This window comes from Hyperolius riggenbachi, chromosome 3, assembly GCF_040937935.1.
Source record: "Hyperolius riggenbachi isolate aHypRig1 chromosome 3, aHypRig1.pri, whole genome shotgun sequence".
NCBI classification, from domain to species: domain Eukaryota; kingdom Metazoa; phylum Chordata; class Amphibia; order Anura; family Hyperoliidae; genus Hyperolius; species Hyperolius riggenbachi.
In genome coordinates this window covers 281372736-281386507 of record NC_090648.1, presented here as the reverse complement: position 1 = coordinate 281386507, position 13772 = coordinate 281372736, and the positions used below count along the sequence as shown (strand labels likewise).

At 43.8% G+C, this 13772-nt stretch overlaps 1 protein-coding gene across 1 annotated transcript in view; it reads right to left on the bottom strand.

Moving 5' to 3' along the window:
* Nucleotides 1-13772, bottom strand: part of CADPS2 (calcium dependent secretion activator 2) — a 506020-nt gene that overhangs the window by 289709 nt on the left and 202539 nt on the right. Inside the window, exon 11 of the mRNA XM_068276393.1 lies at nucleotides 11313-11516. Within this exon, the coding sequence (XP_068132494.1) occupies nucleotides 11313-11516 (204 nt within the window). The remainder of the gene's footprint in view (nucleotides 1-11312; nucleotides 11517-13772) is intronic.

Here is a 13772-nt window from a genome sequence, read left to right as displayed (position 1 = left end):
GTCCCTCCCTGAAGGGCATTTCTTTCAGAAGCAGGGCATTTGCATGCTGGATAGCCGGTGAGGTTTCAACACCCATGTTAAAATTGGTACATGAGGGAAATTTGGCCACCTGCAGTCATCCGCTATACAAACCTTTATGCCCACTATTTGTAACCACATTTCGCATATTTTATCAGGCGCCATAGTTGCCAAAATTTTCCTCATGTACAGATATTAACATGGGCACCTATGGGGTACACACACTTATGGGACACCCTTTATTTTCCATTTACAGCAACAAGTTTTTATTTATAGTAAGGCATCGGTGTGTGTGTGTGTGTGGGGGGGGGGGGGGATCGGTTAGGGTTAGGCATTGTTTGGGGGAGGGGTCAGTTAGGGTTAGGCATTGATAGAGGTAGGGCTCTGTGTGAGAATAAGTTTAGCGATCGTAAAATATTGGTATATTTTAATATCGGAATTACCACTTTACAATAGTAGAATGTTGGTAACATTATTAAAATTCTACTTGCGGCTATTTTCGGCGCCCAAATTTCTCCGATGCATTTTTTGCATGTATTTTTCATTTCTAACGTTGGGATTTTTGCAGATGAATCCACTCAGTATTCCTCAGGCCATGAAATAAACATTTTCTTTACCTCTGAGCTGGACCTTTAGGGGCTGGAGCCCAGAAGAGATGAGCTGCTATTCCCAATTGTCTATACCCCCCATGCTGCGCTATAACGCTGCAGATGGGAATGGGGGAGGGGGGGGACATCGACAGGTGGGGAAAGAGGAGAGGGAAGATAGTGGCCTGTGCCACTAGACAACAGCAAAATCAAAAAGGGAGGGGGCCACTAGATACCAGGAAATTTAAAGGGAATGGAGGAGGACCACTAATGCTGTATAGGGAAGGGTTGGGTCACCATGAAAAGCTTTATGGTGAGGGGTGCACTTTGGAGTGTCCAAATTAGTCCATCTAGTTTGTTCATGTATACACAGCTGTAGGCTGAAAAGTAATTTTAGCACAAAGTAACAGTAATAGCCATATGGACAATAAAGAGGCAAGCTCATTTGTCTAAATGCAAAATAATTTTGTTATGGGTTAAAATAGGGGTAGGTAAATGATGCGCACACATAAGATGTAGCCAAACCTTCATTCATAGGCAGCAAATTCCAGTTGGTTCCTGTGTGCGACTAAGCTTCAGAGTCATTTAGTGCAGCAACTGGCTAAATTTTATGAAAATATGAATCTGAAAATATAAGTATTGTAGTGATGTGAAATGCAATGAGGAGTGCAGAACCCAGGGACGGCAATAAGGGCAAGTTAAAGGACAACTGAAGAGAGAGATATATGGAGGCTGCATTGTTTATTTCCTTTCCTTTTCTGCGTCTAATACTTTCAGCTATAGACCCTAAACAAGCATGCAGCAGATCAGGTGTTTCTGACATTATTGTCAGATTTGACAGATTGGCCGCATGCTTGTTCCTGGTATTATTCAGACACTTCTGCAGCTTAACAGACAAGCCGGGCTTGCCAGGCAACTGGTATTATTTAAAAGGAAATAAACATGGCAGCCTCCATAGTCTTCTCACTTCAGTTGTCCTTTAACACCCACTGCCGCTGTCCGCATGCAGATTCTGATGGAATGAGGTTCCAAGTTGGAAGCTGGAAAGCTAAACACTACACAGGAGCCCCGATTTTGTACATTAAACATGTGCATTATTACATGTCTCCTGGAAATGGACAGACAATTACTTTTAAAAGGAAAACCTGCCCTGCTCTGAAGCTATCCACAGTGCTTCCTTAGTAGTATATTCCATACAAAAGAAAGAATTCCCATATTCATAAGCCCAGATGGTGAAAAAATATTTAATACTTAACCGGTAACTATTTCAGTCAATTAAAAACAATAAAACCAGTTAAAATCTCCCTTGAATCTTAATGTAATCAGGACTCCCACTTGTATGCTGGAAGCAAGTGCAAAATAGTTGTGTAATTCACATATATACAATTTACTCAAATATACAATAGTTGGCAACGCTGTGCAGTATTCATCATCCGATTCAAAAAAGTTTCCCTGTCTTCCCCGGTCCTCCTTTCGGTAGGTGGCTTTCCTACTTTGCACCTCATCTCATTGCAGCAGCTCTTTTTCAACTATTTGCACCTTTTTTCAGTTGCACAACATATTTGGTACAGTTGTCCTGTAGTATCTATCATATTAGCAATAGACACTTTTGATATTGATTGTGATATTTAGTACGAACACTTTATTAAAGGGGCACTACGGCGAAAAAATTTTAACATTTAAAATATGTGCAAACATAGACACATACATACATAGACATATGACTATACTAGGGACTAGATTGTGAGCCCCTCTGAGAGACAGTTAGTGATAAGACAATAAACTCTGTACAGCGCTGCGTAATATGTCGGTGCTATATAAATACTTGAATAAATAAATAAAAATAAATAAGAAGTATGTTTTCCCCAGAGTAAAATGAGCCATCAAATACTTTTCTCCTATGTTGCTGTCACTTACAGTAGGCAGTAGAAATCTGACATAAGTGACAGGTTTTGGACTAGTATCTCTCTTCATAGGGGATTCTCAGCAAGGCTTTTATGCTTTATAAAGATATTCCCTAAAAAGGATTTATACAAAGATGCTGACTAGCTTCCCTGCTCAGTACACAACTGCCATTCAGGGCCCGTTTCCACTAGTGCGACGCGATTTCGCCGGCATTCCGACGCTTGTAAAAACGCATGCGGGTGCGTTTCCGCATGCGTTTTACCCGCGATTTCGCGTGCGATTTCGCATGGCAGGGTGCCATGCGAAATTAACCATGACACTGCCAGGGCAAAATAACATTGAGAAGGGTGCGAAATCGCACGCGAAATCGCGGGTAAAAACGCATGTAACAAACGCATGCGTTTTTACTATTAAATACATTAGCGGCGATTCGCACGGATTCCCGACGCAGGCGAATTCTGCGGGTCCCGCCGTGCAGATTTGGCCCGCTGCCAAATCGCTCCCGCACGCCGCACAGGTGGAAACAGCCCCATCCACTAACATTAACTATGCGAATCCGCATGCAGTGCCCGCATGCGGATTCGCCCTAGTGGAAACGAGCCCTCACTAAGTGCTTTTGAAAATAAATATATCCCTGAGAATCACCTATAAAGAGATGGACTAGTCCAAAACCTGTCACTTCTGTCAGATTTCTACAACCTACTGTAAGTGACAGCAACATAGGAGAAAAGTAATTTATGGCTCATTTTACTCTGGAAAAAATGTACTTCTTATTTGTATATGTTTGTACATATTTTAGATTTTACAATTTTTTCGCTGTAGTGCCCCTTTAACCACTTCCCGACCGCCTAACGCACAGCGGCGGCCGGGAAGTGGAGCCCTTAAGGACCGGCTCACCCACAGAGGCGGCGGTCCATTTAAGGGCATGGGCGGAGCGATCGCGTCATCCGTGACGCGATCCTCCGCCGGCGCCTGTCACCGCTCGCTCGCCGCAACATCCCGCCGGCTATACGGAAGCGCCGGCGGGATGTTAACCCCGCGATCGCCGCATACAAAGTGTATAATACACTTTGTAATGTTTACAAAGTGTATTATACAGGCTGCCTCCTGCCCTGGTGGTCCCAGTGTCCGAGGGACCACCAGGGCAGGCTGCAGCCACCCTAGTCTGCACCCAAGCACACTGATTTCTCCCCCCCCTGCCCCAGATCGCCCACAGCACCCATCAGACCCCCCCCCTGCCCACCCCCCAGACCCCTGTTTGCACCCAATCACCCCCCTAATCACCCATCAATCACTCCCTGTCACTATCTGTCAACGCTATTTTTTTTTTATCCCCCCCCCTGCTCCCTGCCCCCTCCTGATCACCCCCCACCCCTCAGATTCTCCCCAGACCCCCCCCCCCCCCAGACCACCCCCCCCTGTTTACTGTATGCATCTATCCCCCTGATCACCTGTCAATCACCTGTCAATCACCTGTCAATCACCCGTCAATCACCCATCAATCACCCGTCAATCACCCCCTGTCACTGCCACCCATCAATCAGCCCCTAACCTGCCCCTTGCGGGCAATCTGATCACCCCCCCACACCAATAGATCGCCCACAGATCCGACATCAGATCACCTCCCAAATCCATTGTTTACATCTATTCTCTCCTCTAAACACCCACTAATTACCCATCAATCACCCATCAATCACCCCCTATCACCACTTGTCACTTTTACCTATCAGATCAGACCCTAATCTGCCCCTTGCGGGCACCCAATCACCCGCCCACACGCTCAGATTGCCCTCTGACCCCCCCTTATCAATTCACCAGTGCATTAATTACATCTGTTCTTCCCTGTAATAACCCACTGATCACCTGTCAATCACCTGCCAATCACCTATCACCCATCAATCACCCCCTGTCACTGCCACCCATCAATCAGCCCCTAACCTGCCCCTTGCGGGCAATCTGATCACCCACCCACACCATTAGATCGCCCGCAAACCCGCCGTCAGATTACCTCCCAAATGTATCGTTTACATCTGTTATCTTCTCTAAACACCCACTAATTACCCATCAATCACCCCCTATCACCACCTGTCACTGTTACCTATCAGATCAGACCCTAATCTGCCCCTTGCGGGCACCCAATCACCCGCCCACACGCTCAGATTGCCGTCTGACCCCCCCCCTTATCAATTCACCAGTGCATTAATTACATCTGTTCTTCCCTGTAATAACCCACTGATCACCTGTCAATCACCTGCCAATCACCTATCACCCATCAATCACCCCCTGTCACCCCCTGTCACTGCCACCCATCAATCAGCCCCTAACCTGCCCCTTGCGGGCAATCTGATCACCCACCCACACCATTAGATCGCCCGCAAACCCGCCGTCAGATTACCTCCCAAATGTATCGTTTACATCTGTTATCTTCTCTAAACACCCACTAATTACCCATCAATCACCCCCTATCACCACCTGTCACTGTTACCTATCAGATCAGACCCTAATCTGCCCCTTGCGGGCACCCAATCACCCGCCCACACGCTCAGATTGCCCTCAGACCCCCCCCCCTTATCAATTCGCCAGTGCATTAATTACATCTGTCCTTCCCTGTAATAACCCACTGATCACCTGTCAATCACCTGCCAATCACCTATCACCCATCAATCACCCCCTGTCACTGCCACCCAACAATCAGCCCCTAACCTGCCCCTTGCGGGCAATCTGATCACCCACCCACACCAATAGATCGCCCGCAGATCCGACATCAGATCACCACCCAAGCGCAGTGTTTCCATCTATTCTCTCCTCTAAACACCCACTAATTACCCATCAATCACCCATCAATCACTCCCTATCACCACCTGTCACTGTTACCTATCAGATCAGACCCTAATCTGCCCCTTGCGGGCACCCAATCGCCCGCCTACACGCTCAGATTGCCCTCAGACCCCCCCTTATCAATTCGCCAGTGCAATATTTACATCTGTTCTCCCCTGTAATAACCCACTGATTACCTGTCAATCACCTATCAATCACCCATCAATCACCCCCTGTCACTGCCACCCATCAATCACCCCCTGTCACTGCCACCCATCAATCACCCGCTGTCACTGCCACCCATCAATCAGCCCCTAACCTGCCCCTTGCGGGCAAACTGATCACCCACCCACACCAATAGATCGCCCGCAGATCCGACATCAGATCACCACCCAAGCGCAGTGTTTCCATCTATTCTCTACCCTAAACACCCACTAATTACCCATCAATCACCCCCTGTCACTGCTACGTATCAGATTAGACCCCTATCTGCCCCTAGGGCACTCAATCACCCGCCCACACCCTCAGAATGCCCTCAGACCCCAGCCCTGATCACCTCGCCAGTGCATTGCTTGCATCCATTCCCCCCTCTAATCACACCTTGAGACACCCATCAATCACCTCCTGTCACCCCCTAGCACACCTACCCATCAGATCAGGCCCCAATTTGCCCCGTGTGGGCTCCTGATCACTCGGCCAAACCCTCAGACCCCCTTCCGATCACCTCCCCAGTGCATGGATTGCATCTATTTTCCCCTCTAACCACCCCCTGAGACACCCATCAATCACCTCCTGTCACCCCCCTAGCACTCCTATCCATCAGATCAGGCCCAATACAACCTGTCATCTAAAAGGCCACCCTGCTTATGACCGGTTCCACAAAATTCGCCCCCTCATAGACCACCTGTCATCAAAATTTGCAGATGCTTATACCCCTGAACAGTCATTTTGAGACATTTGGTTTCCAGACTACTCACGGTTTTGGGCCTGTAAAATGCCAGGGCGGTATAGGAACCCCACAAGTGACCCCATTTTAGAAAAAAAAGACACCCCAAGGTATTATGTTAGGTGTATGACGAGTTCATAGAAGATTTAATTTTTTGTCAAAAGTTAGCGGAAATTAATTTTTATTGGTTTTTTTCCACAAAGTGTCATTTTTCACTAACTTGTGACAAAAAATAAAATCTTCTATGAACTCGCCATACACCTAACGGAATACCTTGGGGTGTCTTCTTTCTAAAATGGGGTCACTTGTGGGGTTCCTATACTGCCCTGGCATTTTAGGGGCCCTAAACCGCGAGGAGTAGTCTAGAAAACAAATGCTTCAAAATGACCTGTGAATAGGACGTTGGGCCCCTTAGCGCACCTAGGCTGCAAAAGTGTCACACATGTGGTACCGCCGTACTCAGGAAAAGTAGTATAATGTGTTTTGGGGTGTATTTTTACACATACCCATGCTGGGTGGGAGAAATTTCTATGTAAATGGACAATTGTGTGTAAAAAAATCAAACAATTGTCATTTACAGAGATATTTCTCCCACTTAGCATGGGTATGTGTAAAAATACACCCCAAAACGCATTATACTACTTCTCCTGAGTACAGCGGTACCACATGTGTGGCACTTTTTTACACCCTAAGTACGCTAAGGGGCCCAAAGTCCAATGAGTACCTTTAGGATTTCACAGGTCATTTTGCGACATTTGGTTTCAAGACTACTCCTCACGGTTTAGGGCCCCTAAAATGCCAGGGCAGTATAGGAACCCCACAAATGACCCCATTCTAGAAAGAAGACACCCAAAGGTATTCCGTACGGAGTATGGTGAGTTCATAGAAGATTTTATTTTTTGTCACAAGTTAGCGGAAAATGACACTTTGTGAAAAAAAACTATTAAAATCAATTTCCGCTAACTTGTGACAAAAAAATAAAAACTTCTATGAACTCACCATACTCCTAACGGAATACCTTGGGGTGTCTTCTTTCTAAAATGGGGTCATTAGTGGGGTTCCTATACTGCCCTGGCATTTTAGGGGCCCTAAACCGTGAGGAGTAGTCTTGAAACAAAAATGACCTGTGAAATCCTAAAGGTACTCATTGGACTTTGGGCCCCTTAGTGCAGTTAGGGTGCAAAAAAGTGCCACACATGTGGTATCGCCGTACTTGGGAGAAGTAGTACAATGTGTTTTGGGGTGTATTTTTACACATACCCATGCTGGGTGGGAGAAATACCTCTGTAAATGACAATCTTTTGATTTTTTTACACACAATTGTCCATTTACAGAGGTATTTCTCCCACCCAGCATGGGTATGTGTAAAAATACACCCCAAAACACATTGTACTACTTCTCCCGAGTATGGCGATACCACATGTGTGGCACTTTTTTGCACCCTAACTGCGCTAAAGGGCCCAAAGTCCAATGAGTACCTTTAGGATTTCACAGGTCATTTTGAGAAATTTCGTTTCAAGACTACTCCTCACGGTTTAGGGCCCCTAAAATGCCAGGGCAGTATAGGAACCCCACAAATGACCCCATTTTAGAAAGAAGACACCCCAAGGTATTCCGTTAGGAGTATGGTGAGTTCATAGAAGATTTTATTTTTTGTCAAAAGTTAGCGGAAATTGATTTTAATTGTGTTTTTTCACAAAGTGTCATTTTCCGCTAACTTGTGACAAAAAATAAAATCTTCAATGAACTCACCATACTACTAACGGAATACCTTGGGGTGTCTTCTTTCTAAAATGGGGTCATTTGTGGGGTTCCTATACTGCCCTGGCATTTTAGGGGCCCTAAACCGTGAGGAGTAGTCTTGAAACGAAATTTCTCAAAATGACCCGTGAAATCCTAAAGGTACTCATTGGACTTTGGGCCCTTTAGCGCAGTTAGGGTGCAAAAAAGTGCCACACATGTGGTATCGCCGTACTCAGGAGAAGTAGTATAATGTGTTTTGTGGTGTATTTTTACACATACCCATGCTGAGTGGGAGAAATATCTCTGTAAATGGACAATTGTGTGTAAAAAAAATTAACAAATTGTCATTTACAGAGATATTTCTCCCACCCAGCATGGGTATGTGTAAAAATACACCCCAAAACACATTATACTACTTCTCCTGAGTACGGCAATACCACATGTGTGGCACTTTTTTGCAGCCTAACTGCGCTAAGGGGTCCAAAGTCCAATGAGCACCTTTAGGCTTTACAGGGGTGCTTACAATTTAGCACCCCCCAAAATGTCAGGACAGTAAACACACCCCACAAATGATCCCATTTTGGAAAGTAGACCCTTCAAGGTATTCAGAGAGGGGCATGGTGAGTCCGTGGCAGATTTCATTTTTTTTTTGTCGCAAGTTAGAAGAAATGGAAACTTTTTATTTTTTTTTTTTTAACTCACAAAGTGTCATTTTCCGCTTACTTGTGACAAAAAATAATATCTTCTATGAACTCACTATGCCTCTCAGTGAATACTTTGGGATGTCTTCTTTCCAAAATGGGGTCATTTGGGGGGTATTTATACTATCCTGGAATTCTAGCCCCTCATGAAACATGACAGGGGGTCAGAAAAGTCAGAGATGCTTGAAAATGGGAAAATTCACTTTTGGCACCATAGTTTGTAAACGCTATAACTTTTACCCAAACCAATAAATATACACTGAATGGGTTTTTTTTTATCAAAAACATGTTTGTCCACATTTTTCGCGCTGCATGTATACAGAAATTTTACTTTATTTGAAAAATGTCAGCACAGAAAGTTAAAAAAATCATTTTTTTGCCAAAATTCATGTCTTTTTTGATGAATATAATAAAAAGTAAAAATCGCAGGAGCAATCAAATAGCATCAAAAGAAAGCTTTATTAGTGACAAGAAAAGGAGCCAAAATTCATTTAGGTGGTAGGTTGTATGAGCGAGCAATAAACCGTGAAAGCTGCAGTGGTCTGAATGGAAAAAAAGTGGCCGGTCCTTAAGGGGTAGAAAGCCCTAGGTCCTCAAGTGGTTAATGTTTATACTTTTTTGAATTGGACATAGAATACTGCACAGCATTGCCAATTATTGTATCTCTGAGTAAATTGTATATATGTGAATCACACAGCTGTGTTGCACTTGCTTCCAGCATACCAGTGCGAGTCCTTAATACATTCAGATTCAGGGGAGATCTTAACTGGTTTTATTGTTTTTAATTGACTGGAGAAGTTATCAATTAAGTGTTACACCATCTTTGAATCTGGGCTCATGTAATGACCTGATATTCCTGAATATGGGCATTCTTTCTTTTGTATGAAATTGGCAATGTATTGCCTGAAAGGGATGATTACAATTATCATTACTGTGCAGCTCTTCTTTGTGAGTAGCATTAGAAGTATATATCTGAACTCATATGTTGAACAGAATAAAAAAAAATAACTATTGGTCAGCGCCTTGCATGAAATTATTTTAAAGAGGAAGTGTAGTGAAAATAATATAATAATAATTTATCACAGGTGGAGACATCTTTAGACCTGTCAGGTGCAGCTCTGTGGAATGTTTGTTTCTGAGAATTCCAAAGCCAGTGAAAATACCTGAATCCCTGGGAGCAGAATCCTGCCCAGCCTAAGCTATGCATCACTGTGAGCGCAGGGCTATATACCAATATACAGATGTAGGAAATGTTTCTGATGTGGTACCACAAAAGTTACCAGCTATCCGAATAATGTACTGCATACTAATATATGTCACTGCGTTCTAAGGTTAAAAATGTATACTGTCGTACGATCCTAACAAATATGAAACCATTATGCTCTACATCAGGGGTCTCAAACTCGCGGCCCGCGGGCCATTTGCGGCCCGCGATACAATATTTTGTGGCCCCAGGGCCCCAGAGCTTGTAGGGGCCCCCAGTGGCTACAAGAGGAAAAAAAAATTTTCAAATCGGCCTTATAGTTTTTGAGAAAATTGATTTTAAAGTTGCAAAGGAAAAAAATACACATTTAAAAACCCGCCGACTTTAATGGTTAATAGCAAATCCACCTTAAATGCTAGAAACCCTAAATTTGCAGGATATGTTAAGGAGATCATTAGGAATAAGAGGAAAAAACAATTTTTCAAAAAGACCTTATAGTTTTTGAGAAAATCGATTTTAAAGTTTCAAAGGAAAATAGTATACTTTTAAATGCGGTAAATGTCACTTTTAGTAGCAAGCCTAACGGTAGTGTAATTTTACATGTATCAAAAGAAAGAGCAATACATTTCCTGACGGGGTTTCCAGGGGGTCCATACGCAGCCGCAGCGCTTTGGCCAGGGATCGCTATACAGCCGTAATATGGCTGTATGAAGATTCCTGGCATTTTTTCCTATTTTCCCAATTTTTTTTTTTATGTTTAGAGTGGGCGGGCAGAGGCGGCGATCCGCCGCGATTGACTTCAGGAGGGGCAGAGCTGAAGCTGAAAGCTCTGCCCCTTCCAGGAAATGCCGGCGGATTGCCCCCCGGGGCGATTTGGGGGCTCTGCAGCCCTCGTTTTGCGGCGGGGACATGTGAACTCCCTTATGCGGCCCAGCCTCATCCTGACTTTGCCTCCTGCGGCCCCCGGGTAAATTGAGTTTGAGACCCCTGATCTAAACTGTATCACGAAAGGGAGTCCTTATTGAGTAAATATCCCTTCCCCTTCTGTTACTGAGATACAACATTTGGCTATCAAGTCAAGTCAAATCACAGCTTTGACATCTATCATCAAAATATATGTACCAATGGGACAAAGCAGGTCATTTTGCCCCACGCTCTTCCCAGCACTGCGCACCACCATAGACGTAATGTTGTCACGTCTGCAGCCGAGCAGCGGTGCAAATAGTGTAAATTAGGTACAACCAGAAAACCTCCTCCTCTTCAGAATTACCCTAATTCTTACCCCACACTCTTTAGAAATGAAAATATTTGCTGCAGTTCCATTTCTTAACATTTTTGAAACGTAACTATGGCATCCATCTGACAATGATCAATAATAATACTGCACATACTTGGTTGAGTGGTCTCCACATGAGCATTTGTTCCTCTGGGATTTGATTTCTGTGCATGGTTTGAAACAATGGGTTTGTAAGATTGTCCTGTTGCTCTGTACATTGCTTGCACCCACAACACTCTGTCTTGCTCATCATCACTGGCAAAGACCACCGTGTCACCTTCTTTCACAGCATTGAAGAACCACCGGCCACCTTGAAGACCTGATTAAATGGAGCAATATAAATATCTTCCAATGGTATACTGCATGAGTTAATTCAAGAAACTCACTGTGATGGTAATTAAGTTTGTAAGGGTACTACTTGTACCTATAGTATTAAAATTTTCTTTATGTATAGAATCCTTTCCTGCCTTTGTTAAATTTGATCCAGGTCATCAAGGGGAAATACATTACAGCTGGAATGAAGGAACAAAGTAGCCCTCTTCTCCAATCATACTTTATCCTCTGTGTCCGATACATCACTCTCTTTACCTAGTCATATTATTCTACTTAAGGAATACAGTAAAGTCTCTGAATTTTTGGTCAGCAAGACAAAATTGGAGGCAATGCCCATCCACTTAAACCACATATAGCAAAATGTAATCTTTCCTTTTTCTTGGAAACCTAGTGGACTGAAATACTTAGGAATGTAGATTACTCAGCCTTGAACTGAACTGTATTCTGATGATTATGCTGTGCTATTACAGGTACTTAAAGAATACCAGAGCCCAGATAACCTAGATAAATGTCGGGGGGGGGGGGGTATACTGTGACCTATCCTGATGCCTACCTCTACCCCGTTCTCCTTTCTACCCCTGCATCCTACCTAAATGTCCCTCCGGCAGCTTCTTCCAGATTGCACTGAGTTGGGCACTATTGCACAGGTGCAGGTGCTGGCTGGGCTGTGCGTGTCCCACAAGGCACGCTTGTGGCCGAGGGCAATCTGTGCATGCGTATGATGTCACTACGTCTTGTGCATAGCATCATACACATGGGCAGGTCACAGTATATGCCTGCTACTCTTGTTTCTCTACCCGGCTTTGAGAAAGGGCATCCTACAATATCTGAATAAGTGAGAGTATTCATCCAGTTAAAAAGAAGACATTCATTTTTTTTGTGTGTGGGGCACTTCTGGGTGGTAATTACAACAACAACACATTTGTAATGCACTTTTCTCCCCTAGGAACCTAGGAATCCGCATGTCTTCATTTGGAAGGCCTTCATAGAGGGTATTGCAATAGTCCAGACATGATGTGATGAAGGCATGAACTAGGTTTGGAAAATCCTCGGAAGGTATTAGGTGCTTAATTTTTGCAATGATTTTTAGGTGAAAAAAGCTGAAATGTGAAAACTGAAGTTCAATCCCCTATCAAGCAATAGTCAGAGCTGATAAGTTCCCTCGTGACACCAATTAAGACTGGGTTGCAGTAGTGTACAAATAAAATAAAAGGAATAGGTCTTGGGACTTTTAAAGAGATTGTTCAATATGTTTGTTAATGGTCATAACAGTAATGGACAAATGATACAAATGTTAGAATAGGGTCAAGAATATATGGGACTTGATATGTTTTAGGCTCCCTGCACACTGCAAATCCGTTTTCCGATTCCGATTCCGTTTCCGATTCCGATTCCGTTTCCGATTTTCCTTGAATACATTCAACAGAAAAACGGATCTAAAAACGCAGCATGCAGTTAAGATTAAAAATCTGAATCGGAATCGGATGTAAAGAACACGTTTAACAATTGCACTTTAGTATTCCAAAAAAATCTGAATCTGAATCTGATTTGCTTGCAGTGTGCAAGAGGCCTTATATGTACATTTTACTTCATCAGGAGAGTTGTCCCAACCCTTGCAGTTAGAATACAAAAAATGCAGTGACAAACTATGAAACTGGGTAAGAAGTCCTTATGGGATATGTGCTCATTTTCTAGAGAGATATCATGTGTCCAACACTATGCTGGACTCTGGATCTCTCCCTAGACGATGAGTGCATATCTTATTAACCATTGTCATAGTTTTTCACTGTGGTGGTCAAAGTTAGACCCCAAAATCCATAACTGCATATGTACAATATCTACTGCAAGGGCTGATGCATCTTGGCATTCTCACTACAAGGGTTAAAACAGCCCCCCTTATGAATAGAAAATTTGTTAATGAAACATGTGAAGACCCTTCTAGAGTGGTGTAGCTAGAGACTATGGTGCCCGCAAGCAAAATTTTCATGGGTCTTTAGATCTAGGCACTCTTGAGCAATGCCACCGGACCCTTCCCTATGGATATGAGTTAACAGGCCAATTTACATTTCCAAGCAATGTGCACTGTGTATAGTCCATGGGCACTGCAACACAGTTAGAGGTTAGAGAAACAAATGAAAGTTAATAGTAAACACATCAAGTACCACCTGGGCCCCCCTCATCTCCAGGGCCACATAGTAGTTGCTATGGCTACTATGGCTATTGCTACGCCCCTGTATTTATA